This window comes from Drosophila teissieri, chromosome 3L (genome assembly GCF_016746235.2).
Source record: "Drosophila teissieri strain GT53w chromosome 3L, Prin_Dtei_1.1, whole genome shotgun sequence".
NCBI lineage: Eukaryota > Metazoa > Arthropoda > Insecta > Diptera > Drosophilidae > Drosophila > Drosophila teissieri.
Genome location: NC_053031.1, coordinates 20,109,253 through 20,134,081, shown reverse-complemented (window position 1 = coordinate 20,134,081; position 24,829 = coordinate 20,109,253). Strand labels below are relative to the sequence as shown.

The window sequence follows — 24,829 nt, the reverse complement described above, 5'->3', positions numbered from 1 at the left end:
GACCTTGTTGATGCCACGCATGGTTTCCACCTCCTCCTGCTCCACCTTCAATTTGGCCTTCCACAGGAAATCAGTGCGAGCCACATATTCACCCTGGCGATCCAGGGTGTGCAGCACCAAGATGATCACCAGAAGCAAAAGAAATCCCTTGATCTCAAGTGGCAAGCTGAAAAGTGTCTATATGCTTTCACAGAGGTGGTTTTTATTATGAGAATTTTAGCTTACCCATACTTAATGTTGGTCACGTTGTACATTTTAAAGAGATCACTGTACCCAAGGACTGTAACCTGTGCGATCACAGCCACCAGCATGGCAATCAGCTTGAGGATAAATCCAGATCGCAGAAAGGCAGAAATCGCTGCCAAACTAATGGCACAGCAATATAGAAACACGGGGGCAATCGGTATGGCATGGTCGATTTCCCACAGCTGCATATCCTCTAAGGTGGAGTTTATGAACTCACTAGAAGAATTGCTGTCCAAGACGGTGTGATTGGATGACGGCTCCTTGTTTACCCCGTCCGGCACGGTGTAGTTTATCTAGAATAATTTTATGAGGTGGTGGTGCTGAATTAATATCTTACCTAGCTGATTTGGAAATAAATTTTATGCAACCTTGTTTTAATTAAAATATTTAAGCTGACCTATTTTGAATACAGACTGAACTTTTCATACATACAGTGCGCGAATGGATCGTATTTGGAACATAAACTTGCTGCCTTTTTTCTATGATTAATGGTTTAACTATAGATACAAATTAAAATCTGGAAAGAACACTATAGTCGGGTTGCTGGCTACCAGATACCCATTACTCAACTGGAGGGAGTGCGAATCTTCAAAATTAGACGGAAACTAAAAAGACAGACGGGCGGACAATAAACAAGAATGATTAGGAATATATAAACTTTATACGTTTCGAATACTTTTTAACACTTTCAATACTTTTTCAACTCTTCGAGTAATAAGTACAAGCAAATCCCACTTGTAGTCAGATTAAAGAAGTTTTGGACCTAACTTACCACACTAAACACCGCGCAGGACGAAATGAGGATGTTGACCACGACGAACATGGCCAGCCGCAAGTAGCGACTGCTGGCCACCACCTGACCGGGACCATTTCGCTCCGTGGCAGAAGAGTGCACATCCGGCACGGACATGTTGCTCAGGTAGAGGAAGAGGGCCAGCGAGACGAAGCTGGCCAGGAGGGATCCAAGCAGGGCCAGGTTCCTGCAGGTCGAGGAACAAAGAGCAGGGATGAGTCGACGGGGTCGTTAATGCGAGTTGATCTCACCTACAATTCGATTACAATCAGCTGGACAACGGCCAGCGAGAGGAAGAGGACGAAGGCGCATATCAGGTCGAACCGGAAGTGCGTATCCGGCTGGGCGCGGTACATGGCCTCCCGGGGCGTGTTGCGGTACCACATGGTGAACGGCTTCAGCTCGGTGGGCGGCCCAAAGAAATTAAAATTGAAACATTTTCGCTCCGGCGGCAGTAAATTTGATTCAATCATGGCGATGCTCTGCGGACAGGAAAGGGGGCAAAGGCGAAAAGGACACGCAATATAATAGAGTTGGCTTACATTAAAATACAGTGAAAATTTGCTATATAAAACATTTGGATAAGTTTAAATTTAACACAATCATCCAAGAAGCTTGTATAGAACTTTCAATATAATACATATCGAAAGTGGAGAACATACCCCAAAATTACTCAAGACCATTTTTATCTAGTAATATTTAAATTATTATAAATATTATGTCATTTGATATAAGCAAATGTCCACTGTGTTCAGTTAAAAACCAAGCAATCTAGGAAACGAGTAAGCTATCGCCACATCCAATTTGCCGATATTTCCTGGCCATTTGAATTTGATTTCCCTTACCCATCCAATCCAGATGCCATTTTATTAGATTTTGGCCCCAACTTACCGCCAGTCCGATGTTCTTCACCAGCTTGGATTCTGCAATATTGGCAAAGGGTCGATCTGCCCCCCAGCACTCCACATATTTGGTCATCTTCGATGAGGGCCGATTGCGTGTGACATGGCCTGAAAGGGTCAACGTAAAATTAAAGTTTTGTGCAACGACCATGCTTAACCCAGCCTAGTTCTATGTGAATTTATCAAAATACGAAATGATAACTAAGATAGATCCCTGAACTACTTGCAAATTGCTTCGAACGGTTTAAACAAAACGTTGTGTAAAAATAAGTGACATTGTGATAGTTTTTAGTGAGCTCACCAAACGTTCCGACAATTTTACGACAACATTTCGGTCCACGGTCCACCATGATCCCATTAATAATGAAAATTCTGCCCCAAATCGCTTGCATTATTACACCTCAAAAGCAGCAGAGTTTTTACAGTCCAGCTAGTTGCTTGGGAGCTGGGTGGCTAGCCAGACAAGCTTATTAAAAGTCACCCATTCGCATTAAAAATGCCATCAAAGTGACTTTGCCACATGCCGCACTCGATGTCCTTGGCAAATTAAAACTCATAAACCAGCACAGGACCTCCTCGTGGTTCCTCATGGTTCCCCACGCGCATGGTTCCTGCCCCAGCCGCCAATTCAAAAAGTATATAGCACCAAAAGGGAAAAAAATCAGCCCAGCTGGGCCGTCAAAGGAGCTTAATTGCCCTGCCCCACGGTCCACGGACCATTTTCCATGGCCATGGATAAAGTTTTCACAAAGGCCAATCCGCAAACAAATGCAGCCTGCGATAAATTTACGATGCAAAAGTTGCCCTGCCAGCGATAAAATTATGCATAACCTGAGCTCATTTGTGAAAGTGATTTTCAACTGTTGCGCTTTATATTGGCAGTGAACTGGGGGCAGTGGGGGCTACTTACCCGCATGACTGCGGAAACTTTCTCCGCTGTGGATGGACAGCTTTCGTCCTTCGATGAAGGCTCCGGAGGAACGGCGTCTGTCGGCGAAGGACATCAGACCTGGTTGGGCGAAGCGGACACATAAATAAGAGCTATCGCCATCAGGACTGAAGTGTTAATGCCCATTACAGGCTTTGATTGATGGCAGGTGGATGGATGAGTGTGAGCAGAAAACCTACATTCAAAAATTAACGCTACCTTCAAGCCACAAATTAAATAAATTAGGTATTAATATATTCACAAGTTATTTCCATATTACATTAAAATGATAAAGTTAAATGATAATGTTACATTATTTTTATGAATAGCAATGGCAGATATTTTGTTCACCCAGTTTTTCAGTACCCATTCGAATTCTCACCTTGAACGGACAACTTCCGGCGAGATCTCTCCGGCGCCTCGGCCACCATGAGGCTGTTGGAGGCGGAGGAAGCTCCTCCGGCTGGGGCGGCTGCGGTGGGTGTGACACTTGCCGGATTCGAGGATTGCGCCTGGGCTCCGCTGTTGGAGATGCCGCTCTCTGATCCACTCATACTGAGCAGATCATCGGCGGGCAGGGAAAGGGCAGCGGATTTGGCCGCCGACTCGGAGGCGGCGGAATCACCACTGCCGCGATGGCCTCCATTTGCTTTGGGCTCCTTACCGTTCTTGCCATCGTGATCCCTGAGCATTAGCGGCTCGGTGACTGCCGTGGCCTCGTCGGCCTCGTCCTCCTCCTCCTCCTCGGAAAGCTCCTTTATGGACATGGAGGCGGCTGAGGCGAGGGGGGCATGCAAAGGGGCCTCCTGGCTATTAGTCGAAGTGGGTGACATCTTCTCGTCAACGATTGCAGGAGGTGGAGCCACGGTTACTGGAAGTAGGCTATCTGCGACATCGGTGGCTTCATGGGAGTGATCCAAGTCCTTGACCTCCTTGGTCTCCTCGGTGGTGGGACTGGGATCGTTCTGTTCCATGCACTCCACCACCCGTGGAACGCTGTAGGTGTATGCTGGTTTCGGTGGCACTATGAGATACGATTCCACCTTGTGATCCGCCAGATATGCATCTCGATTGCCACCCTCTCCCTGCTCCACCTCGAACTTGTCCCCGAGGAAGTCCAAAGTTTGCTTCGTGATGTGGACGCGCCTGCAGGAAAAATGAAAATGAAACACATGAAAAACGTACTTGACTGCACAGGCTTTTACCCTCACTCAAAAAGAAGTGAACAAAAAATTATTAAATAATAAAGATGTCTTATTGAACGTTGTCCTTTATTGATTTACATTACAATCTTTAACAATATGAGAAGCATTTATTTTATGAAACAAAGTGAAACCCTTTTTCAAACTCCCTATTCCTTCTTCACTCTGCTGTACGTGTTAATATACCCGTTACTCGTAGTGCAAAAGGGTATACTAGATTCGTTGAAAAGTAAGGGGTGAAAGGAAGCGACCCTACTAATTCCCATATTTTTGATCGGGATCACTAGACGAGTCGATCCGCCTGGCTGCCCGTTCGTTTGAACGTGTCGATCACAGAAACCATAAAACTAGAGTTTTACATTTTTTTACATTTCATTAAAGTTTTTTCCCATTTCTAAAGATATACAAGAAAAGTGTTGAAATTTCTCGTTCTCACTTCCACTACCTGAGCAACGGGTATCTGATAGTCGGGGAACTCGACTATAGCGTTCTCTCTTGTTTTCATTTCTCATCTATGCAATATTATGTTTCCTGTGTACACCCACAAACAGTACTGGGCAAAATAATTTAGCATGGCACTGCCTAAGTCCATTTATCCTGCGATGCTACGCAAATTTGTTTATATTTTAGCTGAGGAAGAGCAATTCGTGCATGAAGAGGGAATTGAGGCGTCTGAGAGTTTTCCGGCTCATTGACTGTAGCATTTCAATTCAATTCCAAATAATTGAAGTCTGCGTGTGTGACCGCAGGTAAGATAAAAGAAAACATTTCAACATGTTCAGCTAGCATTCATCCGAAGGACTTAAGTTCGGCTTAGGCACGCGAAATGAATAAACCAAAAGAAACTTGCTTGTTTGTTTGTGAAAGTATAAAAGTCAAACTGGTAAAGGCGGGGAAAGAGCTTTAGACTTTGGTATTTGCAATGCAAACATACGGAATCTCTTGGTAAAAGAATCAAGCAGAGCTGAAACATATTTTAAATTTAATTATACGAAAAGGGTTAAAATGTTCATGGCTGGTAAATTGGAATTATATTGGAGGTGAAATTTGTGTGTTAAAAATATTATAACGCGATGTCATGCTTTTCTCTCCCACGAAAATTATGAAAACCAATTATCCGCATTAATGCGAAAATGTTCTGAAATGCAAGCGGCTTGCCTCATTTGGACTGAAAACAAAACTCATTTGAAATTCTTCAACTTCATCTGCGCTACAAACAAACAAATTTAATTAAAACACACCTTGGCATGCGTAAAATTTGGCATATGTAGGTATTTTTTAATTGAAAATTCCTATTTTTCTTTTTTGAATTGCAGCCGTTTAACCTTTGCAGTCGAATATTGTGCAGTCTTGAACCGAAACCCGTTTAATTGGGACCACACCGGGGCTAATTTAAATGGCCATTACGAGTGCTTGACTCGCTTTGCGATGCCACCGCCATTAGAGGCGCCACCTGCCCACTTTTATACCCCATTCCTACGACCCGCTGGCTCCTCGTTTTGTTTATTTATTTTCGTTCGCCTCGCTCATCAGCTGTGTCATTCGAACAATCACCTTGGCGGAATAAAAGAAGCGCTCGCATTCACTGTTCAAAAAGTCCAACACTTTCCTTCAAGTTCTAAGCTGCAATTATATCTTAATTGAGGAGCTAAAGTATATGACTCCTTCCAATCTGCAGGGTTTCATTTCAATTTCATGATTAAGGAGTACTATAAGTGCACTGAGTTTCAATATGTAGACACTTTTCTAGCTTGGCTTTTAAGAACTTTTAGTTTATTAATATTTAAACATTGTTTAATTAAAGGTAATACCAATTTTTAAATTAAATAGAGAAAGGGTAAGATTTTATCATTACTTTTATATTTTTGAGAATATTTTCTCCAGTGTATACACACACACTTACCCGGCGACACCGCCGCTTTCCATGTGGTTGGCCAATGTAACGTCGTCGCTCCAAACATCAAATTGCCACTTGCGTAGGCCAAGGACGCCGCAGAGAACGTTGCCAGTGTGGATGCCAATTCGCATGTCGACATTTATGCCGGTCGCCTCACGCACGTGTCTGCCGGAATAAGCGAGTAGGAATGAAATAAGCGAAGGGCAAACAAACAATGCAGGAGCACAAAGGATATAAGGATATGCGCACACAACTAAAGGCTAGTTGCTGCCGTCGTATTAACAATTTTATGGCCCATAAAACACAAGCGGACCACGGCGACTCTCGACTCCACTCCAGCCTGATGGACGAGTATTATTGGTCGCCGGATAGCGGCAAGAACTGCTTAGTGGTGCACTAGGAAATATATTTGCCTCACAAACTCAACTAAAAATCTTGTGTACCCGCTAAAGGTAACAGAAAAATTTTCGACAAATATTCATGGGCAGAATCACTTGTCGATCCGACTATGTCCATCTGTCCGCATGCTTGTCCGTATGAACGTCAAGATTTGGGGAGCTACAATGCTAGAAATAAACTGAAATAAACTACCCACCATAACGCAAAAATTTCAAAAATTTGTTTTCCTATTTTTTCTTTCTAGAGATATTTTAAAATTCTTAACATTTCTAATTGACTTTAGCGTTCTTTTGGGTATTCAGTATAATGGAAAAGCTTTGTACAAATAAATCAATAAAAATAATATAAATAATAATTACAATGAAACAAAATTTCAATTGCAATTTGAAATATGCTTTTAGTGTATTCCCAGTACCAAAGGTGCTTTCTAGCAGGAAGCCTAGTCGGCCCGAGTGCCGGCCGAAACAAGTTCTGGACTTATTAACGTTAACCAGCATTTGCTTTGGCCTGTCGTCGGGGTCAAATGAGCCGCATCGAAGTCCAAATCACTTGGGAGTCCGGTAGGGTTTTATTTGCTTGTGCCCTTCCTGGCTATTTGGTGAGCAGGATATGGATATGGCCGCAAAACAGGGCAAACAAGGAAACTGATTTCTGATCCGGATTTGGGTACTGTGAAATTCAGAGTGGCAAAGTTTGGCAAAACAAAAAGTTTCACAATTTTTGATTGAGCTGCATAATTTGTGTAAATATTTTTTGAGCTAAAAAAAAACAAGAGAGAACGCTATAGTCGAGTTCCCCGACTATCTGATACCCGTTACTCAGCTAGTGGAAGTGCGAAGGAGAGTTTTTGGCGGTTTGTGGGCGTTAGAGTGGGCGTGGCAAAAAGTTTTTTGGGAAATCGATAAAAATATACAAGACATACAAAAATGAAAAAATATCAAAACATTTTTCAAAAGTGTGGGCGTGGCAGTTTTTGGCGGTTTGTGGGCCTTATAGTGGGCGTGGCAAAAAGTTTTTTGGCAAATCGATAGAAATTTACAAGACTAATACAAAAATGAAAAAATATCAAAACCTTTTTCAAAAGTGTGGGCGTGGCAGTTTTAGGCGGTTTGTGGGCGTTAGAGTGGGCGTGGCAACATGAATCGACAAACTTGCGCTGCGTCTATGTCCCTGGAGTCTGTATGCTTAATCTCAACTTTCTAGCTTTTGTAGTTCCTGAGATCTCGACGTTCATACGGACGGACAGACAGACGGACAGACGGACAGACAGACGGACGGACAGACGGACATGGCCAGATCGACTCGGCTACTGATCCTGATCAAGAATATATATACTTTATATGGCCGGAAACGATTCCTTCTGCCTGTTACATACTTTTCAACGAATCTAGTATACCCTTTTACTCTACGAGTAACGGGTATAAAAACAGAAATGACTTTGCGTCGAAATTCGTAGCATACATGTTGGGGCAAGTCGCCAGAGATATTAAAGTTTCATATTGTTCTCGCTCGGCGACCAAAGCAAGATGCAATTCATAATTTAATGAATGTTGCCTTTTCGGCTCAAAAACTTTTGGCATTTTCCCTGGCGGCTTGTTAAGCACCCCGAAAGTCAACAGTAGGGGCAGCTTTCTGACCAAGTTTGCGGGAGGAACAAAGCCAACTTAAGAGCAAAGATTAAAAGGCCACGGATCCGGATGCGAAAAGCAATGGAATAAAGGAAGGCCAGCGGAGAAAAATAAACAATAGAAATAAGCACAGAGACCAATAAAAATGGTATGGCAAACGGCCGGCAAAAGCCAAAATGAGGGATTCCTTTTCGTCCTGAGGCCACTTGTGCATAAATTCTCGCGTGTAATAAAATGGCCTTTGTGTCGATATTGTTTATTGTATTTCATGATGTTTCTCTTTGGAATTCGCTTCTGTGTTCTTTTTTGAGCTCATCTTATTCGTGTGCCTTTATAGCATAATACATTTTTAATGGTCATCTATAAAACGATGGTTTCAGAATGTGACTCCAACTGGAATATCTGTGTATCTGGCGGCAATTAAAGCCTGAATACCTGCCACAGATGCAATTAACAGATGAAATGCGTTGTCACGCTTTCAATTGGAATTAAATTTAATAAAAGTATATTTTTTATTTTCTTATTTTTTTTTTGTATCCCATTAAAATGCAAAGTAATTCACAACTTTAATAGAGAACAACTGATTACGTTCCAACTATTTGGCAATCTGTTACGTATTTATTTTATTTAAATAAAAAACCAGAGCATACATGGAACAGTAAAGAGTTTTTATTAAAGCACCTTTTTTTTTCTTAGTTAACTCATCTTTTAAAATAATATGCTTATAGTAAGAGAGACTTATTACTTTCAATTTATTACATCTCAAATTAATTTAAGCAGTAATCACTCTTTTCTAAGTCGGCTTCACCAAACCCAAACAAAGTGCAAAACTAAGCAAACAAAGGACGATTCCTGGCCCAGTTAACAAAGATTTAGCTAGCCGCAAAGCCAACAATCACGGTGTCAAATGGCCTTGGCCAAGGCAGCTCCGCCTGAAACTCAAAGGTTGGCCAGGAGCAAAAGACAAACAAGTCGAACACCCGATGACGGGTCCAATGCAAATGTTTGCATTACCAACAGGCGCTGCCAAGCCGGCTGAAAACGATGCAAAAGGGCCAAAAGCGATGCCCACGCGAAACCCACTCACCTGATGGCATCGATCATCTGCAGGCCCATTTTGACACAGTTGGTTGCATGTTGGGGCCGGGAAATTGGCAGGCCGGACACACAGTAATAACAGTCCCCCAGGATCTTGATACGTAGGCATTGGTTCTCCTGCGGGAATGGAGCAATTAATTACTATTTGGAGTGGTTACACATGTTGCTCTGTTCATTAATTTAGAAGGCTTTCCATGTCCATGTAAAAGAGTTTAAAATATGTGTAAACGGTTTCTATAAGTAAGTATAAAGTAATTGAAAAATCCAGAAAATCTATTTTGAGTGCTTATCTTATTTAGTATTCATTTGACAAATAGTTCTAGATTTGTTTTTTTTTTTAGATTCTTGTTAGGACCTACGATTCTAGAGCACCATTTAGCTTACCTGAGCGATTTGATCGAATCGTCCGAACAGATCGTTCAAGGTCTTCACCAAATCGCTGGCAGTCAGGGAACTTGAAAGGGGTGTGAAGTTGACAATATCCGCGAAAAGTATGGTGACATTGGTGTGCCGCTGGACGTGAAGCTCATGGAACCGGGTGGCCGAGGTGGACGCCTGTCCTCCGGCTCTCTGACAGGCATCCGCCATTTTCAACATGATGCTGCGTTTCACCTGCGAAGGGGGAACAAACAACAGTATTACTATTGCTTTGATATTACTTATACGCCCCAATTGCAAATAATAAAACACACTCTAGCTCTGCTAAAATGTAGTATTATTTAAAACATTGATGATGAACAATTATTTGTATCATGTATTTTAGGAAGAACAGGACTTATTAAATGTCAATTAACTCAAAAAATGTATAACGAATGCAGGTTATTATCTACCGATGATATTTAGCACTTGCTAACTTTTTGATATTATTGTTAGCGCATTGATTAATTCTTATGAATTTAAATAGTTAGTTAAATAGTTAGCGGGATTCTCCACTAATTTCTACCTCATCCCAGTGTACCCACCTCGGCGGCGATGTAGGCGGGAATGACACTGAGAAGCAGTTGCTCCTGCTGCTCCCGCTCGCACTCGAGCTTCACGCGCTGCTCGATTCCCGTCCTGGTTCCGTCCACGGTGCGGTTGTGGGCTGCATCCGACATGATGCGGTAGTAGAGACCGGAAACGGAGGCACTGGCCAGCATCACAATCTCCCCGAAGAGCTGAGGGCGGCGGGAAGATATACAAACAAGAGCGGGTAAGCACGTTCCATAAATAATGAGTGTCTAACCCGAGATGGCAATTATCCTTGTGTCGCTGCATCGCGGCAAAACGCGATGCAACCTAATTAACAATCACGGAGCAGGGGATTCCGGATTGACAGGAAACGGGGATCAGTCCGCAACCCGTTGGGGAAGCCAGGGAGTAAGGGGAATCGAAACGAGCTGGGGAACAAATTATTTCTCACCCAGCTGGTGCAATGAAATTAAATAGTTGTGGCAAAGGGGAAAAGTGAAAAAATTGCATTAAGCAGGGAAATTCCGTTTCGCTTTGGATTGATAGGAGTTCTGTTGATATTTTATTTAATCTCTTCTTATTAAATGCAAACAAGGTATATTCCTCAGTGGCATGTACCTTAAATCCACCTTCGGCTATTTATCTTTGTAAAACAACTAACAAGAAAATATAGGATTGTTAATAGAAAAAACGAATGTATTCTTTATTAAAGCTTTTCGTCTGTTCTGACTTATACATTTAATTCCATAGAAAACTGCACTTGGACGTTCTACTTTAAAAGTCTCTCCTGCTTTGAAAGTCGCCATAAGCTACTTCAAGTATTATAAAATATTACCGATTCAAGCCAAATTAAGTGTCCAAGCGGATTCGCGGAATTATACCCACTTTGCTCCTCCCCGTCATAATTGTAATCACCCATCATATGAAAACTAATCCCATTGCTGGTGTTTGGCCAACATTCATGGGGATCTACGTGAAATGCAAATAAATGGGGTGGACTTACCATTGGCAAATTGGGCGAGTAGTCGGCACTTGTGCCGATCCGGTAAACGATGTGAATGGCGGTCATGAATAAAGCCAGCACCACGGAAACGGGCCACGAAATGGGCAGCATGGAGTGGATGCACTACGGAAAGAGAATCATAAGTAGCATAATCCCACCGAGGAGTGGAATTGCACCGGACTTAGACTTACCAGGAAGAGGGCGTACATCGGCAGGGGAGCCAGTTCGTCCCCGGTGATGGCCGCAATTGTGCCCAGCGAGAAGGTGGTGACGATGGCGAAGGCCAAGGCGGCAGCCGGGGAGCTCAGCACCGCCGGAAACTGCAGAGCCGTGAGAATGGATCCCGAGATTAGAGCCGCCAGGACTAAGAGCATGGTCTGCACCAGGTGCTGGGGAGTCCACACACAAAACAGAGAGCAACATAGTTAGTTGGAAATATTTGATGGTAAAATAATATTATAATATTATTAATATTAATATTTCTTTAATATTTCTAGAAATCAGAGATCATATCTTTGACAAAACGAATCAAATATATGCATATTAATAAAATTAAAGTTTATTTTTTTCAAATACTAGAAATAGAGAATTGTCTCTAAGAAATTTGCCCAGTGCCCAAGCTTGGCAATCTAAGTGTGCTGAGGACTCACCTGGTCGTAAACGATGCCAATTATTATGGACACAACACATGCCAGCAGCGAAGTTAACAATCCCGATCTGAAGAGTGACTTGCGGAGCCTCTGGCGGTAGCGGGTGTATAAATCGTTTAGGTGGATGTCCTCAGCTGCAAAAGTGAACAGAGGATGGGGGTATTAGCATCCATTAGGTAATCATATCCTTTAAAAATGATGGGCGACAAAGAAGATCTTCAACAACATGGCTTCCGGTGCATAATTTTGTATAATATTTTTATATAATTTAAGTAACACTAAATGGTTTAAATACGATAATTTAACAAGAAACTTCCAGTTTTAAATTCACCAAAATTATTCTTCAATATATTTTAAACACCAAATAACTTTATGTATTCCACTACTGAGTGCCCACTAAGTTTGTGTGCGTATGCAGGCCAATTAACTGCTGCAATTTAATTCTCAGCTATTCCGTGAATTTATTAAGACCTTTATAAATCTATAATCCTAATTGCTTTATCCTGAGCTAAAGTTCAGCAGCCTCCCGGCGATTTCTTCGTTCTATGAGTTCGTACGTGATGGGCGTCTCGTTTGAGAGCGAATTAATTGTCCGCCCACTGAGGACACGCCTGACCGTCTGGCATTTAAATTTGATATTTAACAGTGGCATACATTTCACAGCCGCCCACGCAAGAAATTGTATACTTTGCAAAGGCTCCTGCCATTGCATTCCACCTCCTTTCAATTTCACAGACAATTGTCTTTGAAAGGAAACTTAATTGAGCTGTCAGGAGCGAAAGTGTGTTGTTGGAATGGAACAAGAACGATACATATACGCCATACGGAGTCATATATCACCTTTGACTGAAACAGAAAAAGCTTAATCGATGTGTAAAAAAGAATTCATGGCAGAAATTAAAATCCAACTTTTAAGCTTTATGACTACAATTATGTGGAGCCTTAAATGCTGTCAGGAAATTGAAATCGTGGCAGTCAAACATGCCTATATCTATATTTACATTGCTGCCATTAAGGGAAAATAGTATCAACACACGCTTACCGCTTTCATAAATCAACAGCCAAACACACTGCCATGAATGAGCCATGAAAGTACACGTACCGCAATTACACTCCAAATCAGAATTAGCATATTGGTGTCATGTTTTCCCTGCTTTTCTGTACAATTTGTAAATCGATGCTCAGATTTATCGCCTGCTAATTGACTGGGGGCAGTTAAAGTGTTTGATTTATTTATGGCCGCAGACATGCCCGATAAGCCAAGCCCAGTGGATATTTGGTAACAGATTACTCTGTTTTCGGTGTGGTCATCCTATTAATAGACGTGTTCTGGTAACTTCAATTCTTGTCTGCCAGCTGAATTGATTTCTACCCTTCGCACAGACCGGAATCATCAGCTCAAACAAGCCGATCCAATAAATCAATACATTCAAGTCGGGAAGTTTTCAAGGAAAAAAGACTGAAAGTCCGAGTGGCAAGTTCAAGGGGACTAGAATATATCTGCTTTATTAATGCGCGACTTTCCCGCAAATTATGGGCACAATGGGTATGGATTTCCATTTCTGAGGTGCTTTTTTATATTACATAAAAATTGTTTATGGGAGGTAATAATTTTTAGCTTCGACCATTTCGTTTTTGTTAGGGTTTCAGGTACCCGACAATAAAATACATTACTCTTTTAAAATATTTGGCCCAACTTTCGTTTATTTAATACATTTAAGTAGAAAACCCAAGCCATTGAACATTAAAAAAGGAGAGGCTATAAACTCGCAGGAAATTCATTTTTATTTAAGGGCTGTAATAAGCTTAAGTCCTTAGACAAGTTTGTTTTATTCCACCAAGAAGCTTAAAGTTGAATGCTGCAGAATAACATTTGCTGTATCCCGGCATCATATTTACGGAAATAATTTTGTTAGCATTTTAGCAACGAAATCTCAAGCGCAAAGCAGGCGTTTAGCATCTTAAGAGCTGAAAATGCGCTTGTACTGCATTATTATTTATAAGTAAGGATTTTGGTATAAAATATATATTACAACTGCTGGGAGGGCTATAAAAATGGGAAACCTCACTTAAACGCCTGGTCGACATCGCATTAGGTTAAGGATTCTCGTACGAGGTCTAAGTAAAAAATTTAGGAAAAGCCAGAGGCAGGATAAAATAAGTCGAGTGGCAAACACCAGAGGACAGAACCACATGCTGTACCACGTTATATGGCGAATGGAGCTGCCTTCACTTGTTTATTCTCTGCAATCAAACAGAAATTCTTTTGACACGAACCGAGATCCTGGAAGTGTAAGCGTGTGAGTCTGTGTTTTTATAAGCTCCAGCACAAACACCATTGCAGAGTGACAGATGCTCTTGTCTGTGTGAGCGCGTGGTTTACTAGTGTGTATCAGGGTGAATCGATTTTTTGATTGTATTGGAATGTAATAATGCTAGGGACTAGAGAACAAACAGATATTTGAATAAACTCTATTTTTAACTTAGCTTTCTTTCTTATTCGACTTGATTGGATGAAAAGTGAGAGAGACGTCGTTTTTGATCCAATCGCATCGTATCACCCTAGTGCGAGTATCTGCTCGTTGTCTCATAAAAAATAAAGCGACTAAAGTGAAACAGTTGCAGACAAGCTAGACGAAGACACGACAACGACAGCAGAGGCGACATTTACCAAAGCTTTCGGCATAGATTTTATATCATCCCGCAACTGAAGCGCTGAAATCCGCAACGGATTCCCCATCCTCCGCATCTGTGCGATTAAGTATGTGTGGACACATTGTCAAGGCATCCTCGCAACCTGGCATCCTGGTTGAGATGGGTGGCCAGGCGATTAGGAAGATTGAGTTCGTTGCCAACGAATTTTCATGTGGTCCCCTTCACATTCAAGTTGCAGAGCAGCCCTAAACCGAAGCGAAATATGGCTTGAATCCATCCTACGGGTTAGGCTATTGGGTAACCGGCTTAGTAATAAAACAGTTCCTGGAATGGGCCACATGAAACTGCAGCACAGCACGGCAAGGAGAATATCTTAATCCGGTAGGTGGTTCTGGAAACTCTATACTATACTCTGCTTTAGTCACATAAATTACTGACATACCTTTGTCGTAAAATCAAATTAGAGTTTTTTTGTAAATAAGAAGCTCGACCAGTACGAAGCTTTGAAGTGATTTGGATTTATAATTGCTCTAGAGAGTTTTCCCATTTTTATGATCACAACACTGTCCTGAGCCAAGTGGATGCGTTCAGTATCCAGCGGTATTCAGAAGTAACAAAGCGAGAATCTGAGGACGATTCACCCAGTGTCAAGTGTCCTTTGTGTGATTTAAGTGTTACGCAGCGGCTTTCCGTTTCCACCGTGTGTGGGGTGTTAATATCTATAACTTCAATACAGTATATTTTACCGCTTAGTTTTAATTAATTCCAATATTTTGCCTCAATAGCAGGCTATCAAATTCATGTCACTAAACTCCGACATTTGAATATATTATATTTTTTAAGTACGATTCATAATTCTGACTAGTGTTAAAAACATCTCTCGTCCCCACTTTCAGCTATCTGTTATGCCAATACCAGCTACATTTAAATATTAAACAATTTATGACTTTCAATTTCACATTTCAATGATTTACGTGTTGCGGTTTTGGCAGTTTTTTCACAACTATTAATTGAAATTGCACCGAGTTTTGCAAAAACAGAAATATATATTTATACCCGTTACTCGTAGAGTAAAAGGGTATACTAGATTCGTTGAAAAGTATGTAACAGGCAGAAGGAAGCGTTTCCGACCATATAAAGTATATATATTCTTGATCAGGATCAGTAGCCGAGTCGATTTGGCCATGTCCGTCTGTCCGTCCGTCTGTCCGTCTGTCCGTCCGTCTGTCCGTCCGTATGAACGTCGAGATCTCAGGAACTACAAAAGCTAGAAAGTTTAGATTAAGCATACAGGCTCCAGGGGCATAGACGCAGCGCAAGTTTGTTGATTCATGTTGCCACGCCCACTCTAACGCCCACAAACCGCATAAAACTGCCACGCCCACACTTTTGAAAAATGTTTTGATATTTTTTCATTTTTGTATTAGTCTTGTAAATTTCTATCGATTTGCCAAAAAACTTTATGCCACGCCCACTCTAACGCCCACAAACCGCCCAAAACTGCCACGCCCACACTTTTGAAAAATGTTTTGATATTTTTTCATTTTTGTATTAGACTTGTAAATTTCTATCGATTTGCCAAAAAACTTTTTGCCACGCCCACTCTAACGCCCTCAAACCGAAAAAAACTGTCAGTGTTGAAGACTCGCCTTCGCACTTCCACTAGCTGAGTAACGGGTATCAGATAGTCGGGGAACTCGACTATAGCGTTCTCTCTTGTTTTATTTGTGAGTATGCAGCTTAGGGCAGAGTCTGCCCAAACTTTAAGTCTCTGTTGGACTTTTTAGCTATATACTTCATGATAATTTAGTTTATCTCTGGCTCGTTAACTCCTGCCAGTTTTCATTTATTTAGCAAACATTTGGCCCAGATGCTGTACTGAAATTTTGAAAATATTTTCTTCCTGGGTTATCAGGCAGCCTAAAAGTATGCCATTGGCCGGGAGCACTGGAGTTGCGAAAAATATTGCACATACGAACCGTCAGCCCAGGCCGACAACATGAAATGCAACAAAATGCACGCTGCAGTGGCTGCAATTGCCGCACATGCCTGACAGCCACTCCAAGTTGCAACCGCTGCCACCTGCTGCAACATTGCAAATTACATCCTTCGGGCTGAGACAGGAATTACAAGCTTTTTGCGCTGAATCGTGCGCCGCATGGCAAGCAGGTGGTAAATGGCAGACACCAGGGCACAAGTACATGTTCCATGTCCTTCCACAAGTATTTCAATGTTGGTTATTTCAGCGCGAAGCCTTGGAGTGGATTCCCGTTGGAGCCACATTTCCCGGGGCTTAGTCAGAAGATCTATGTGATGGTCTGTTTGTTTGCATTCACTTTGATTTTATGGCCCATTCAAAACGAACACATATTTGATGGGTTTTTATGTTTTCCCGAGACGACCATCCGCACAAATTATGGGAGGACACAAGACATGTGGAGACGTGTGTTTCAAGTCCTTATCCGGTTAAAAAATATGTTTGTAGCACAACACTTTCCTCTGATGTAAAACAAAGTCTGTCCGAACTCTTCTCCATTATTTTAAATAACTTTTGTTAATAAATTCTTTTAATTTAAATGTATTTTTGTGAAGTGAATCAAACGATTTAATGACAGGAACCGAATATATTTAAAGGCATTACCATATAACTGTAGCTTCCTCTTTTATTTATTTTAATGCGTTTAATAGTCCATTGGGCAGATGAAAATAAGCCACATCCGAACAAATCGGTGACAATATAACAACGGAAACTGAAACAAAGGAAATGCCTGTAGCCACAGCATTTGCTAATGGCAAAACTGAAATGATGCCGTGTCCTGGCAGCGCATTAATCAAGGTGCAGTCAATGCGAGGAAAGTCCGAAGAGTGGGCCATGTGGTGGAAAGAAAAAAGAGGAATCCAAATTGGCAACAGACGCTTAAGGTAATAGACGTGCCAACGAAGTCGTCCCCGTGGAGCACGTATTCCCTATTCTCGTAGGTTTCCTACATCCTTTCCTTATGGCCGAGAACGCAGCTGGTTATTTGGGTTTCTGTGCGTGTCGCTGGCACGAGCTCGTAAATAATGTCATGGCTAAGACAAAAGACGTAGCCGGTCAACTCAACAGTCTGCCGTTGACATCGAGAACTTATTTTGCAGCCACCTCTTTAGCCATTCTTTGCCCATTCGCTTGACTTGGCACTTTTTTGCAGGGTAGTCATTGCGGTATAATACATTTTTTAATGGAATACTTTCTATATCTAAATATAAAAAGATAGAGCCCTTCCAACTTTACTTAAATAATTTCGCAATCTAATACTTTAAATGGGCCCCATTTATTTTCAAAGAAGTACGAGGAATCCTATAGTTGAGTTGTGTGCCTGTTTTTCGCATGTGTGTTTTGGCTTTTTGTTACCTTTATTTCTGTTCTAGGGCACGCAAGCCAATCAACTATAAGACCCAAAACGCATAAGGTTTCAATTTTTGTCATGACCAAATAGTGTGTGGTGTCCAGTGGGTTGTCCCTTTTTAGTTTCTTTATTCTATTTTAGGAAAAAGAGTTAAAATCTTATAAATAATGTTAAAGAAAATAATCGGTTGCCCAAATGACTTAATATTAAAAAACTTATAGGAAGTGCACCTATCATCCCATTACTCACTCAACTTGTACATCGATTAGGAATATTGATTACATTAATATTGAATTTAGAGCAATTCGCCATCAATTTGCTCTTAAACGACTATATATTTTATCTATCCAAAATAGATTTTCCCCGGAGTGGAGCTACCAAGATCTACATCGCTCAAATCTGGATTTGTAATGTGCATATGTTAGCAATAAAACGCTGACATTGTCCCGGGCGCGAATTCTCTGTCAGAGTAATTTGCATACATCCTTTTGCTGGTTGCTATTTTGGCTCGGCTTTTCCTTGGGGCCAATTTTCGCGGAATGGGCGAACAGGGGTGGAAGTGGGGAGACGCTCAGTTGTTGTCACCTTCAACCCTAGAATACAAATTTCGGAAAAGGGTCTATTGTTGGCCATATTTCGTCTTGTGTTGAGTGGCACAAATCTCATATAGGCTGAGCCTCATATTCACATACGATGACACGATGCTGAATACCAAATCATAAACAGATGGCACTGAGGAATGGTGGTCGCATAATAAGCCAGACCGGCAGCAAAATGCAGATTCAACGTGCAGATACCCAGAGACAGATACAAATTTCAGATGATGCTGTGCTATTTTTCCAGAGGTGGGTGCACGGGAGTTCTCATTTCGCATGCAAGTTGCATTCATTTGAATTTCTATTTGTCTGATTCACTTCGGTGGTGACAGATTTTTTTCCAACGGCATTATGATGTAATGGCACATGTCGACATTATTCTGGAACTCCTAATAGAAATGTAAGGTGCTGCTGGTGAAAAACCCCATTGGCCTTTTTCTTCTATCACTACAAGTTATGTGATTAAATTATCGTTTTAAAACTTGAAACACCACCGACCGCAATTATCGCTCCTAATGTGTGGGGGATCAACTTTTTGGTGCTTTATTGCTGAACCCACTAACCAGCGAAATTTGTTTGTTTATCATGCATTGGTACACACTTGCCCACAGTCGAATCAATTTACAACTTTTCAGTCAATCGCAAACCAATCAGAGTGCAAAATATGAGCGCAATCACATCAAGCCAATTGTTGGTCGTTTTAGTAAACCTAAATGTGCACTTGAAAAAAAAGAAAGGCCTTTTCCATATTCATGTATACTCCAATAGAATACATTTCAATTAAATAATAGTAATAAATAATAACAATAATTAATAAATAACAGTAACAATAATTAATGCGTGTGCGAGGAAAAGATTCAAAATTTGCTTTCCATATCCATAGAAGTTGTCAGGAAACACAGTAAAATAAAAAAAACAAAACAATTTCAAATTGGGCGTGACAGATTCGTATGTTTATACGGACGGACAGACACACGGACAAGTCCAGATCGGCTTGTGATCCTGATCAAGAATTTATATATGTTAAAGGATTATAAACGCTTCCGCCTACCAGTTAAATACTGTTCACCGAATATAGTATGCCCTTCTACTCTACGAGTAACTAGTATTATAATTATAGAACCAGGTGAATGTTGCTCCGGATCGGATGATTGGAACACCAACTCCAGAAAACAATTAGTTTTTAGGTGTTGGTCCCAATTTCAAAGTTACACAGAAAAAACTAATGATTGCATTTTTAATATTAAATTATACCATTATTCAACTACATAATTATTCTTTTTTCATTGTGTCCTAACTGTTTTACGGAGTCCGCATTTATATTCCTGTCAATTAATTTGTTTTAATATATAATGTCTAAGGATGTGTGGATTTTTTCTAAGTGTTGGGAGCTCAGTGGGGACGCTGTGTGGCGTGAATGGCGCCATCAAGAGGCAGCCAGGCGGTGCTCAACTGGCAGCTGAATAAACAGCATCAACAACAAGTGCAGGGGATTGGAGTGGGCCGGGGCTTAGGGGGTAAGGATGGGGGGATGGGACCATGCTGAATACCGTCTCATCGACACTTTTTCATTGAATTCAATTAAAAGCGAAATTGAAAATTGAAATTCAATTAAGATGCTATAAATACGCCAGGGATGGGGTGCAGGGTGTCAAACGAGGCCAGAGAGGATACAGGACACTGTAAAAGCATTCCCGGATAGAAAGGACTCATGGCAATGATGATAGATGAGCTGCCAGTGGCTGCTGGAAGTGGATGAAGGAGATTGCTTCGATCTGAGTATTGGCTAGGAACTCAAAACGGGGCTTATGATGTGTGACATGGCCTTTTTTTTTAACTTACTCATCTTTTTGCTTTTTCTTTTTCCCTGACATTTAATGGGCCATCAACACCAATATGTTGGTATTGATGACAAATAAATTGATGCTGCAATCAATCAAAAATAAAGCAACCATATGGTGCACCAAGATAATCAAGTCTGGGAAAACAATACAGTAATCTGATTAGCCTCATTAGTAAACCACTACGACAATATGTCTTATAAGGCTTCGTTATTTCCATGAAATATTGCCATTGAGCCATCTAATCAATTCTTGTTTGCTAATGAAATCTTTTATAATTGGCATCTAATTGGCAATTTATAGAATTTACGCTCGCTGAATTCCCTTGTGAAATAATTTTACCATTAAAGTACTGATTGAACTGCTAACCAAATTTATGTTAGTGAACTTGTGCCAACATAAATCCTCTTCAACACTCCAATTAAGTAGGTCCGCGATGCAAGTTTTCTTTATTAATCCCAGAGCCCAACAAATTCTCCTCTATTTTCCAGTCTATTGAAAACATAATTTTTAGACGGCTGCTGCTTTCAATTAACGCATTAGGCAAGAAAAAAGGCAGCAGTTTGACTTCAGCCAGTGGATAATGTGCAAAAAAAATAAAGACCAGGGACCAAGGGACTCTGTCTAACTTTTTAGAAAAGCTAAAGTTTCTGGGGGAGGTCGAGGTCGTTCGAAACTTTGTTGAAAAAGATAGACTGCAGTGACCTAAAACCAAAGGAGGTGCACCAATTCAGTTTCGCCAGCTGAAGTGAAGAAAATTAAAGTTTAAGACGTTTTAAAGCTTAAAGCGGTTGGCATTATATGTCAAACATGGAACTGTATTTTGAAAATTTATAGCAACGTATTTTCCTAGTTTTGATGCCATTTTTAAGAAAGCTGGTCAGAAAAGAATTTTGCTTTTGCATCTCGCTGACTTCTGGATGCATCATAATTTCATTCTACACCTTGTTTTTCGGATTCCTTAACGCTGGAACCACTGTTGACGAGGTTATATACAAGAACAGTGAGTTGAAAAAATCCGAAAATGTAATTTTGAGCACAATATGTTACCCCACATTACAGCATTTAAAACTGATGTATATGCGAAATGGTTTAACGTATTTCATATAGCACTGATGATCGCGGCTGCAGTTATCCTGCTGATCTCTGTTATGACGGTGAGAAAAAAACTTCCTATATCAATTCTTATAAAATTCCTTCTAGAAATACTTAAGGATAGTTTTCGTTTGGATGGCCATGTTCATCATCCATATGATATCTTACTACATCATCTTCAATGCTTTGATAAATGTTCGCAATCCGTTCTTTAAAAGGGCAGTGTCTGCATTTATTTATGTCTTGGTGAATTTAGTGACGTTGGGTAAAACAAATATATTAAAGAAATCTATTCTAATAAGTTATGCTCAAATTTTTCAGGAATCGATCTCTTCTGTTTGCTCGAAGTTTACTCATATTATTATGTAAAATCGCATCCAGATCAATTCAGACCAGCATGTGTTGATAAATAAAAGAATGCCTCTAAAAATTAAATGGAGAAAAGCAAAATGGATTTTAAGACGATAAAACACAATAACATTTCGTGTTATTTACATATGTTCATCAAGTGAGAGGAAGTTAAAGTGTGGATAATGCTTTTACTGTGCTAATATGGCAGACTCAATTTTCTTTATAATTTCATTAGCATCTTGATGAGAACTGAAAACGATTCCACGCGTGCCTGACAAACACGACACACACATCAAGCTGGAAATTCTAGGCTAATGCTAATGAGGCCATAATACAAATTGCTGAAAAAAGTTAAAAAGTTATGCAAAAAAGTTAATACTTCCCACGCCACAATCAAGCAGATATGGCGGAAAATGAGAAGGCAATTTCGTTTAAATTTGGCGCCAACATCTGGGCATGCTATACAAGAATATTTACTTAAAAGTTCAGTATATGTACATACATAAATTACCTATACGACTTGCGGTTAAAAAAAATCTTTTTTAGAAAATTACGAAGGAATGTTTGTAAATTAAAAAACCAAGAATACATTAACATACGTACTATATAATATATTTTTCAACCTTCGGCTTTAATAAATATAAGTTAAATAAAATATATACCAGAATAACTTCTTTGCATTTCCTGTCAAAACGTCTTGCATTATGAGTTTGGCTAAAAAATTTTGCTTCTGTATATCCTTGCAAAAGGGATGTATACTAATTGCATTGACTGGAATATTTTTGGCTGGCATGGACATTGACTATATGATACTTTGTTTAAATAGTAAATATATATTTATTTATATTTGTTTTAGTTAAATACTATGTTTTTAAATACGAATGTGCACTAATTCTAATGTTTGGCCAGGAACCTATTCCCGAGAAACGCAGAATAATTTCCCAGGTAATATTGGCCAAATAATTTTGAATGCTCCATTCCATTTGTTGAATTATTTAACTATCTAGAAAGAGTTCTCTACACATTCTTACAAATGATACCGGATTGGTTAACCATCTTGGCATCGTGCACACTAATATATGCAATCTTATCGGTATGTATATAGTAAAAATATAGTCAGTTTTCAAGAAGTAAATGTATTTAGCAATATGGTTGGCTGTATTGGGCAACTCTGTTGGTTCAAGCATTTCAGGCAGTCTACTTTGTTATTTTCAGCATTACTTCAGCATTAACCGGTTCGAATTTAATCATTAATGAGAGTATTTGGCATAATTTAACCTATTGGATTTACGTGCTCTTTTGGCTAGGTATGAAACATTGTATTATGAAACAGAAAACATGAATAACTTTTCTATTTAAGCACTGACAGCGTATTTCATGTACATAATATATTCGTACTACCGGCAAGTAAGAGCAGGAGAAACTGAAAATATTGTGGACGGACTGGAGTGATAACTAATAAAGGCCATAATTTTCAACTTTTTATTTAAACTTTTCCCATTTTTATAGAACTGCAACTGTGTAGCATTGGATTTATTGTCATTTTCCCCTATATTCGTAAATAAAAACAATCGTTTAATGAAATGTGGCGAGCCGAAAAATTCTGTTTTTGTTTGAAACTACGAATTGGCTGCACAATAATAGCTTTTTTTACGCTTTTCCTCTGTGCGGTGCACCTGGTGGAGTTTTATCGTAAATATCTTTTAAGAAATTTTCCAAAACTGTATTCTTTTAGATGTTAGTATTAAATGATATCTTGCAGGGTTGAAGGATCCTTACAGCTCTGGTCAGCCGTCGGGTAAAAAAGTTAAATATTAAAATAAATAAATGTACAGTTTTATAGTTTTGCCTGAATTTCAGACTGGTTTAACCTTTTTTGGGGAGTTTTCCATATGCTGGCTTCCCTGTGTTTATCTTACTCTGTGCTATTGGTAACGCATGAATTTGCATTGATTATTATAATTTATGGATTTTAAATTTTTGGTAATTTGCAGGGGTCTCCCCTACCAGTTTGGAGTTACATAATTATCGAGGCAGTATACTTGATCTACATAATCATATATGCCTCAATAACTTGTGCACTGAAAGTAAATATGTACGTGAGCTACGGATTAACGTGCTCAATTCTTTACTGGATGGTTATAATCATTACATCTGGTGAGTTCAACTTAAAAATAGAGTTCCTGTATGGTTTTTTAAATTGCTCTTCACTTAGTTATAACGACATACTTCCTTTGGATTGTCATATCGTGTTATTTCTTAATAAAGCAACAACGGCTGACTAGTTTAGTTTAACTATACTTTAAAATTTGTAGAAAAGTAAAATTTCTGTTATTAATTTAACTATAATAACTAAGATATATAAAAGTTACGAATGAATTCAATAAAAATATATTTTTTGTCAATATTAAACTTCACCTTCAAGTAGGCATAGAACTAAGTATTACGATTATTCATGTTTTTTTCGAAAAATAGTACAAATGAAATTAGTGTTAGTAATACTTTCCATTTCTTTGGTCAGCGAAAGTACTATTTCGATAAATTCAAAATATCAGAAGAGCGTTAGAAAGCCTTACAATATAGGTAATTGTAATAAAAACTTAAGACTCGACTCGATTTTTAACTTTTATTCTACACAGCTAACCATAAACAAGGTTTTCCTATTTGTGGTAATTGTACAAACATAGAAAACGTGCATATAAATACAGGATTTACATGCCACTTCGAAGATGAAAGACAGGTTGAGAATAAGTTTGGAGAGAGAGATGATGAATATGCGCATTGTGTACCAAAGGATTACATTATTAATGGTTCGTTTAAGAGCCATTGCTTAGATACTGGTCCAAATCTCGACCTCCCAATAACAGGTGAAGTCAAGAACTATTGCTGCTTTTGGTCGCCGAATTGGGGATGTTCAGCTCTCATCGGAAGGCATCTGTTCGATAAAAGCTCCGATTACTGCGATACTTGCAGAGGATCTTGTTCCGAATTGAAATATTCTGACGACGAAAAATCAGGCGGAAGCAATAAGGTCGCGGAATATGGATACATAATGCCACTGCTGATTTGCGAACTGTGGATCTGGTGAGGCGGAGCACAAAGCTCTAAGGCTTAGAATTATATTATTATTATATTTATTATTATTATAAATAAATCGGTTTCTTAAACATTATTGAACATACTAATTTTCAAAATTCTCAAGCAA

General features: G+C 39.8%; 4 protein-coding genes across 16 annotated transcripts in view; 3 read left to right on the top strand and 1 right to left on the bottom strand.

Moving 5' to 3' along the window:
- LOC122615709 (adenylate cyclase type 2) overlaps positions 1-24,829 on the bottom strand; it is a 40,422-nt gene that overhangs the window by 2,848 nt on the left and 12,745 nt on the right. For 3 of the 4 annotated variants that reach the window (XM_043790769.1, XM_043790768.1, XM_043790770.1), the window contains exons 3-16: positions 11,698-11,831; positions 11,239-11,436; positions 11,048-11,170; positions 10,056-10,250; positions 9,478-9,705; positions 9,083-9,210; positions 5,975-6,133; positions 3,252-4,015; positions 2,852-2,950; positions 1,931-2,049; positions 1,295-1,521; positions 1,019-1,226; positions 226-539; positions 4-166 (exon numbers count right to left, since the gene is read on the bottom strand). In XM_043790769.1, coding sequence (XP_043646704.1) covers positions 4-166; positions 226-539; positions 1,019-1,226; positions 1,295-1,521; positions 1,931-2,049; positions 2,852-2,950; positions 3,252-4,015; positions 5,975-6,133; positions 9,083-9,210; positions 9,478-9,705; positions 10,056-10,250; positions 11,048-11,170; positions 11,239-11,436; positions 11,698-11,831 — 3,059 coding nt within the window. Of the gene's footprint in view, positions 1-3; positions 167-225; positions 540-1,018; positions 1,227-1,290; positions 1,522-1,930; positions 2,050-2,851; positions 2,951-3,251; positions 4,016-5,974; positions 6,134-9,082; positions 9,211-9,477; positions 9,706-10,055; positions 10,251-11,047; positions 11,171-11,238; positions 11,437-11,697; positions 11,832-24,829 lie in introns of those variants that run through there. The other variant, XM_043790771.1, reaches the window with a different exon arrangement.
- On the top strand, positions 20,981-22,248 carry LOC122615713. 4 transcript variants are annotated; one of them, XR_006325869.1, is made up of 5 exons: positions 20,981-21,181; positions 21,241-21,335; positions 21,382-21,538; positions 21,595-21,797; positions 21,860-22,246. XR_006325869.1 is itself a non-coding variant. In XM_043790782.1 (4 exons), the coding sequence occupies exons 1-4, from the start codon at positions 21,037-21,039 to the stop codon at positions 21,684-21,686; spliced, it is 489 nt and encodes a 162-aa protein (XP_043646717.1). In that variant the 5' UTR covers positions 20,981-21,036; the 3' UTR covers positions 21,687-22,243. The 4 variants fall into 4 exon arrangements, 3 of the variants coding, with proteins under 3 accessions (XP_043646717.1, XP_043646718.1, XP_043646719.1); XM_043790782.1 differs by having other exon boundaries at positions 21,595-22,243; XM_043790783.1 differs by lacking the exon at positions 21,382-21,538 and having other exon boundaries at positions 21,595-22,248.
- LOC122615711 lies at positions 22,318-23,167 on the top strand. 2 transcript variants are annotated; one of them, XR_006325868.1, is made up of 5 exons: positions 22,318-22,449; positions 22,534-22,569; positions 22,632-22,717; positions 22,840-22,931; positions 22,985-23,124. XR_006325868.1 is itself a non-coding variant. In XM_043790779.1 (5 exons), the coding sequence occupies exons 1-5, from the start codon at positions 22,329-22,331 to the stop codon at positions 23,074-23,076; spliced, it is 498 nt and encodes a 165-aa protein (XP_043646714.1). In that variant the 5' UTR covers positions 22,318-22,328; the 3' UTR covers positions 23,077-23,167. The 2 variants fall into 2 exon arrangements, 1 of the variants encoding a protein (XP_043646714.1); XM_043790779.1 differs by having other exon boundaries at positions 22,769-22,931; positions 22,985-23,167.
- Positions 23,080-24,796, top strand: LOC122615710. Of its 6 annotated transcripts, XM_043790774.1 has the most exons (6): positions 23,163-23,316; positions 23,387-23,422; positions 23,485-23,555; positions 23,619-23,781; positions 24,264-24,434; positions 24,492-24,796. In XM_043790774.1, the coding sequence occupies exons 1-6, from the start codon at positions 23,208-23,210 to the stop codon at positions 24,710-24,712; spliced, it is 771 nt and encodes a 256-aa protein (XP_043646709.1). In that variant the 5' UTR covers positions 23,163-23,207; the 3' UTR covers positions 24,713-24,796. The 6 variants fall into 6 exon arrangements, with proteins under 6 accessions (XP_043646713.1, XP_043646708.1, XP_043646709.1 ...); XM_043790773.1 differs by having other exon boundaries at positions 23,159-23,316; positions 24,264-24,796; XM_043790778.1 differs by lacking the exons at positions 24,264-24,434; positions 24,492-24,796 and having other exon boundaries at positions 23,080-23,316; positions 23,387-23,430; positions 23,619-23,667.

Coding starts and splice junctions, on each gene's coding strand:
- LOC122615713 (XM_043790782.1), top strand. CDS start 21,037: ATGCCATTTTTAAGAAAGCTGGTCAGAAAAGAATTTTGCTTTTGCATC. Junction 21,336..21,381: donor TGCTGATCTCTGTTATGACG/GTGAGAAAAAAA, acceptor AATTCCTTCTAG/AAATACTTAAGGATAGTTTT. Junction 21,539..21,594: donor GGTGAATTTAGTGACGTTGG/GTAAAACAAATA, acceptor CAAATTTTTCAG/GAATCGATCTCTTCTGTTTG.
- LOC122615711 (XM_043790779.1), top strand. CDS start 22,329: ATGAGTTTGGCTAAAAAATTTTGCTTCTGTATATCCTTGCAAAAGGGA. Junction 22,570..22,631: donor AACGCAGAATAATTTCCCAG/GTAATATTGGCC, acceptor TTAACTATCTAG/AAAGAGTTCTCTACACATTC. Junction 22,932..22,984: donor TTACGTGCTCTTTTGGCTAG/GTATGAAACATT, acceptor TTTCTATTTAAG/CACTGACAGCGTATTTCATG.
- LOC122615710 (XM_043790773.1), top strand. CDS start 23,208: ATGTGGCGAGCCGAAAAATTCTGTTTTTGTTTGAAACTACGAATTGGC. Junction 23,423..23,484: donor CAGCTCTGGTCAGCCGTCGG/GTAAAAAAGTTA, acceptor CCTGAATTTCAG/ACTGGTTTAACCTTTTTTGG. Junction 23,782..24,263: donor GGTTATAATCATTACATCTG/GTGAGTTCAACT, acceptor TATTCTACACAG/CTAACCATAAACAAGGTTTT.